The following is a 6,472-nucleotide window of genomic DNA, read 5'->3' as shown; positions in this document are numbered from 1 at the left end:
CAGCAGTGTTTGGCGTGCAGCAGTGTGTGGCATGCAGCAGTGTGTGGCATGCAGCAGTGTGTGGCATGCAGCAGTGTTTCGTGTAGCATTGTGCGGCGTGCAGCAGTGTGTGGCGTGCAGCAGTGTGTGGCGTGCAGCAGTGTTTCATGTAGCAGTGTGCGACGTGCAGCAGTGTGTGGCGTGCAGCAGTGTGTGGCGTGCAGCGGCATGCAGCAGTGTGTGGCGTGCCGCAGTGTGAGGCGTGCAGCAGTGTGAGGCGTGCAGCAGTGTGTGGCGTGTAGCAGTGTGCAGCATGCAGCAGTGTGCGGCGTGCAGCAGTGTGAGGCATGCAGCAGTGTGAGGCGTGCAGCAGTGTGCAGCGTGCAGCAGTGTGAGGCGTGCAGCAGTGTGCGGCGTGCAGCAGTGTGTGGCGTGCAGCAGTGTGTGGCGTGCAGCAGTGTGCGGCGTGCAGCAGTTGCAGCAGTGTGTGGCGTGCAGCAGTGTGCCGCGTGCAGGTATAGCCAATAGGTCTCGCTTTTGGGATCTTATAAGTATTTAGTTATGCAGCACAATATCCTTGTTGCAACAAAATCAACTCTTGCATAGCTAAACACTTCTAAGGTCCCAAAGGTGAGACCTATTGGGTATGCCAATGCTTGTTGGCTTGGCCATGGGACTGCAATGTAATATGCCACTGGGGGAGGGGGGCAGCTTTACGGCGCCATGGAGGTGCCTTTCGGATTCGCTCTCTGCTGCCCCCTTGGCAAGACAGACAAAGACAGTGAAAACGCTGCTGCAAACATGCAGGAAAACAGCCGGCCAATGGAGAAGGAGGGTCTGGTACGCCCGCAAACAGAAAATGGGGCTCTTGTTACCAGTGCTGGGGACTGGAATCAACCCACCCGCCGCTTGCTAGGTAGTGCTTTCTATAAGCAACGTGCTCAATAGCCAGCACATTGCCTTTCCTGCACACGCTAATTCCAATTGTACATTTTTTTCGTAAAAAGAAGAGTGAGTCTGGCGTGAATTTCAGAGCACAAGCACGTGTCCGGGAGGGCAGGCGATGAATGGCGCCCTGTGTTCCGGTCACAAACTCTGGCAGATAGGCATTTTGAAACAAAAAGCTAGGCCTCTTGGTGAGGTCTTAAGTCCGCCTAAATTTCTCCTTGCTACAGGCAGTTTGATGCTAGGTAAGATTACTCTACTCTGAAAACAAGATGAACAAAAAACAATAAAAATTAAAGACACCTATGCCTTTCCGTGAGGCGCCCGGTCATGACGTAAAGTAACAGGTCAGTGACCTGAGGTTGCAGCAAAGGCTAGCCTGAAGTGCTTACGGCCCATCTATGTTTGGATCTGAAACTAGTTCTCTTTTCCAGCTAGCTGTCCTTGTGGTGCATTGTTTCCACTGAGGCGCACATGACATCTCACGACCAGGCCAAAGGCTGAGGGGTTTGTAAATGTCATTTTTGTGAATAGGTTGCATTTGTGAGTATGTGTGTTTACATGTTTTTGCCATGCCTATTGGCTTTGGTGGTCTCAGCCTTCCCCCTTTGCCACAGTTTTCCTTTCTCTTCTACCTTCTCTTGCTCTGGGTGAAAAGCTGCTGATGAAAACCACTGTTCTGGTCCCTATAAGGAGCGCCAGTGCCCACAACCTCCACCCACACCTCCTGTTGCACCGCCTTCATAAGAGGCGCTTTCAAAGGGTGCACATAACACAGAAACAGCAGAACAATCAGCTAACATGACAAAATTGTGCGATTTCTGAATACAAACATAACAAAATAACGAAAAGAGCATCTTCCAAACATCTCCAGATTCCCCGTGAAGCTCCCGTGTGCGGCGGGCTGGCTCCCCTCCCTCCAATATACCAGCCTTGCTTGCTTTCTTCCTTCATGCTTTCCTGCGCCTGCAGCCATGGGAATGTCAGAAAGGAGCAGCCAGGAAGAAGAGGCGCGTGAATGGGACATTTCGGGGATTCGCCACTGAGGATGAGCCGATGACGTAGGTAGCTGCTCAGTGATTGCAGGGGGGGGGGGGTTCCTAGCTAAGAATAGCTCTGTTATCAGTCACCAACAGATGCTAACCCCCGCACCCTCCCCGTTGTTTAGGGGGGGGGGTCAGCTAGGCAATGGGCCTTTAGCTAGGTGACTGCAGTGATCTGATCAGCCGAAGCAGAGATTGCCAATGAAAATAAGCTTTTGTGTGTTTTTATTGACTGTTTCACGATAGCTGGGTGGGGGGAGGGTCAAGAGTGCTGAAGACGTTCACAGACTGTGGAGGTGCTCCTGTCACACTGAACGCAGCTGCAGCGTGGCGATGGATATCTGACTGCAGTGGTAGGCACAATTGGCAGGCCTTTGCCGAGCAGTCGTCGGGTGATGTCTTTTGTGTTTTTCTGCTGTTCGTGCGACAGTTCTCACATGTGATTGAAGGGCACAGGGGGGAGACTGGCATGCATTATTGCAAACAAAACACTGATCCGATGGACTCGGATGCTGCAGTTTGACCTTCTATGGCCTTGTGTACAACTTCTGGGCAATTAGTTCCATTATGTATGTATGTAGAGCGCTTGTAGAGCGCAAACCTAGTTCGAGAGTAACGGAGTACTTTGGGTGAACATTTTCGGGTACTGAAAATTTGTGAACAAATGTTGCTTCACATGTAATTTACACATGGCCATATAGTTCGTTTGTAATAAGTGCAGGGGCAAATACCGCTCAGCTTGTCCCAGGTGCCAACGCAAATGGAATTGGTTGTTTACACAACCTATGTGTCTGCAGGAAGAGGCAGCGAGGCATGGTGCAGGGAGGTAAATCATTCACGCCCAGTGAAAAAGATCAGGGAACATGGGGAACAAGCAGGAAGTGGGATAAGGGAGGGGGTGGCAAATGGTGATCACTTTCGCTTTGATGTCCTCAGTGGCCGTGCGGCTCACTGAGGACATCAAAGCGGCCGCGAAAGTGATCAGGCAGTGCTTTTCAGGCTGCCAAATGGTGCGCGCGCTCTGCGCACATGCACTGTATTTGGAGGCCTGAAAAGCACTAGTTTGCACTTCCAGATCCCCCTTTTACAAAAGCTCTCGCAAGAGCAGCGCTAAAGCGCTGGCTCAGGCGAGACCTAAAAAGTCTCGCCAGACCAGCGCATGCGCTGGGTCAGGCGAGACCTAAAAAGAATATGCTGCAGTGGAGGTCGGTGGGCTGCCTACGTGCCTGGGGGCTCAGCTGTGCCATGTAGAACGCGAGAACATGCTGACCCCTGCCTCTCAAATGGGCGCCAGTAGCAGGGTGGACAAGACGTGGGTGCAGCGTGATCACCCTTCGGGCTCTCCTCATAGGATCACTCGCCCTCGCCGGAAACTCACAAGTGCCCTGGCTACCGTGTAATGTGTGTGAGGCGGTCGCTCCAGCGTGTACACGGCGTGCTCAGCGCGTGGCCAGCCCCCATTGTCAGGACTCCACGTCACGATGGGGGCGGGTCCGCCTCAATTATAAAGATGTGGCTGAGACTGGAGAAACAAACACAGTTTGGACTTTAAGAGATACTGAGACAGCTGACAGTAGGCTGGTCTTCACGAGGCCCACCCGGGTTGCAGAATCCAAGACAGAGAGAGCGAGGTCAGATTTTCAGGTTACGAACGATTGTCGGAGATCTCTGGCTGAAACTGCTGCAGACCTGTTTTCTGGTTTGAAAGCGCACAGCACACTACAAAGGTGAGTTACAGAAAACACCCGTTTTCATTTTATAGTTGGTTAGCGAAAATGTTGTTCATTTGAAATAGATGATCTTGAGAGCTATAGATAAATAAACATAGGTGTCCACACGTCTCTCCCTCCCACTCGTACTGTTGGATGTCTTCATGCCCAGCAGAGATATCAAAGAGCTGTTACTGTTGCAGGAATTGACTGACCGAAACTTGGTAGCTCAACGTTTGGGGAAAACTACTTTAAACAAACTTTTCGTAATTTGCAAAAGTTAATGTTACTAAAAGTGTTAGAGACAAGCGTGCAGCTATTTAATCATTCTGTTGATTACCTGCGTTGCTTATGAACATGCAATTTTTAACTACCTGACGGTTTTTATGCAGTCGGTAAAGCTGCAGGACATGTCTCTGCCATCATAGAGCAATGTATACAAAGTGACTGCTCCAAAACAAAAAATAATGTGTACACCCAGTTTCAAAATGTAGGACTGCCTTTAAACAGTGGCCAAAATATCAATCTGTATGTGTTGCACATGCAGAGAAGAATGTAAGCTCCCTAGTGAGGATATATTTAAGATTTCTGATGTTCCTATTGCTGCTACACTTGCTATGACCTCTCACACTGTAAGCCTTGCATTAGGGCTGGGATGTATTGCTCACCTTGAGCCACCAGACGGCTCTGTGTTCTGTTCTGGGCTAGCAGAATTGTTGAGCATCTATAGTTTCTGTAGCATTCTGCATTCTTGTAGTTTTAAGTTTTCCGCTGAATGGGAGAATATAAAGTTTAAAAATATGTGCTTGATGAGGTGGTGGCCTCTAGCACTTTTGCGATTTTTGGGCATGGGATATTATTTTATTGCTACAGAATAATTCTGAAGTGGTGTGCCGATCATGCAGTGACCTTAACCACACTTTACCTTGTGTTTCACGCAGAGCCCCTCGGAGGTACAATGGAGGTCATGCACGAGCTGATCCCCTTTGCCAGGGAGATGATGAGCCAAAAGCCAAACCGGAAGATGGTAAAGATGTACCTGCTGGGCAGTGTCCTGGCCTTCTTTGGGGTGCTCATTGGGCTAGTCGAGACTGTTGTGAGCCCCTTCACGTCTTCAGAACGAGAGGAGGAAGAAGAGGAGAGGGTGGTCCCCAACACGCAGCTGGTACCGAGACCCCCACAGCAGACGGCCGAGGTGATCTTGGAGAAGAGCACCTCCAAGCCGGAAATTGGCGTCAGGAGCCCGGCCACCAGGGGGCATGCTTCTTAGGGAGTACACAGGGGTGTCTGCAACCGCCCCACCAATCTGACGACGAATAAGACTATTGGACTATGCCTGAACCTGGAGACTGAACAAGGCCTAGTAGGTGGGCTTGGCACAAAGACTTAATTGCTGCTATGCAGCAGTTGCACAAACTGATTCTGCCAAGGTGGCACTGAAATACGTGAGAGTATGCAAACGCCTGTACATTTCCTTTTTATTACAGATTCATTTATTTTGCACTCAATAATAAATATTTTATTTTGTATACCTTTTGCTCGTCCTTGTCAGTGTATGCGGTGAGAGTTTGGGGAAGGGTTTTGCTTCTTGCACGTCCTCACCCAAAAATATCCCACGAGTTTTGCTGGCCCACGGTCCGAGCTCCACATTATAACTAAGAGGTGCAGAACTAGTTCTTGCCAATGAGCTTTCTATTATGGGGCCTGTAGTTCCATTTTTTTCTTGTAGTTCATTGGTCTACGAGTGGCATCATGTAAATTACGACTGCCTAGGAACTAGTGAAGGATCCGAGAGGGCACAATACACCTGGTTCCAAAATAAACAAGTGGAGGCAAAAGAAAAACAAGCATTCGGCCGCGCGGCCGTAAAAGTAACGGCCGCGCGGCCGTGAAAACGAAAGTAATAGCGATCAAAGCGAAAGTGATTGTGATCGCTTGGACAGGAGCGCTGTGTGGCAAGCACACTAGTGGTGCGCGCGCAGCAGTGATTGGCAGCTGCGCGCGTGCACGCTCACGTGCACTCAAGCTTTAGGCCACAGGCAGCACTTTAAAAATCCCAACTACAAAATGTCTCTCCGAGCCAGCGCATGTGGTGGGCTCAGCGAGACCTAAAAAGGGTCCTACACCTGCACTTCACAAATGGCATTAGAAAAAAAGGTCTCCGACAAAGAGCCCCCTTTTGTGTGCCCGTCGGCCATTGCAGTGCCGGCCCGATGAGAAGCAAAGCCCTATAATGTAGCATGACACCCATCTGGGTGTGTGTGTGGACTCCTGTTCCTAAAGGAGCAGACCCCTTCCCACTTCCCTAGAGTTTGACAGATTTTTTTCTTTTTATCTTACAAGAAGCTGCATACTCTTGTTACATATTGGACTCCATAGGAGCGTGTATGCTGGACCTACAATTGCTCCTGTCACCCCCCCGCTGTTTTTTAAGATGATGTAACGTGGTCTGTCAAATTTAAAATCAGGCCCTTAGTTTGCTAACTCTCAGCTAATGCTGGAACACCAGGGAAAAGGCAATATGATTGCATCTGTTAAGGTCAAGCATCACTCCGGTGGTGGCTTTGGAAATGCTGGAACCCAGTCGGCAGGCATCCTGGTATGCTCAAATATAAGGAATTAGAAAATTTTTGATTGGCATATAGTATTTATAGGAAACGGAACCACAAATTTATGGCAGAGAAAGGGACAAATGGAAATAACTTTCTTTAGAACCCGAAGCATAAAAGAAGCAGACTGGCGTGAGTTTCTTAGCTTGCTGCAATAAGGAGAGTAGGTGAATATTTCCAGATTACA

General features: G+C 49.5%; 1 protein-coding gene across 1 annotated transcript; it reads left to right on the top strand.

Moving 5' to 3' along the window:
- Positions 1–3,555: 3,555 nt before the first annotated feature.
- On the top strand, positions 3,556–5,091 carry LOC146856770 (G0/G1 switch protein 2-like). The gene is made up of 2 exons (XM_085646764.1): positions 3,556–3,694; positions 4,618–5,091. Exon 2 carries the CDS (start codon positions 4,635–4,637, stop codon positions 4,944–4,946), a length of 312 nt encoding a protein of 103 aa, XP_085502890.1. The 5' UTR covers positions 3,556–3,694; positions 4,618–4,634; the 3' UTR covers positions 4,947–5,091.
- The last annotated feature ends 1,381 nt before the right edge of the window (positions 5,092–6,472 follow it).

The sequence above is a fragment of the Triturus cristatus genome, chromosome 3_2 (genome assembly GCF_964204655.1).
Source record: "Triturus cristatus chromosome 3_2, aTriCri1.1, whole genome shotgun sequence".
Taxonomy (NCBI): domain Eukaryota; kingdom Metazoa; phylum Chordata; class Amphibia; order Caudata; family Salamandridae; genus Triturus; species Triturus cristatus.
Note: the sequence above shows the minus strand (reverse complement) of the source record. Positions and strands in the feature narration are given on the sequence as shown.

Excerpts from the sequence above, each read along its gene's own strand:
- LOC146856770 (XM_085646764.1), top strand. The coding sequence starts at position 4,635 with ATGGAGGTCATGCACGAGCTGATCCCCTTTGCCAGGGAGATGATGAGC.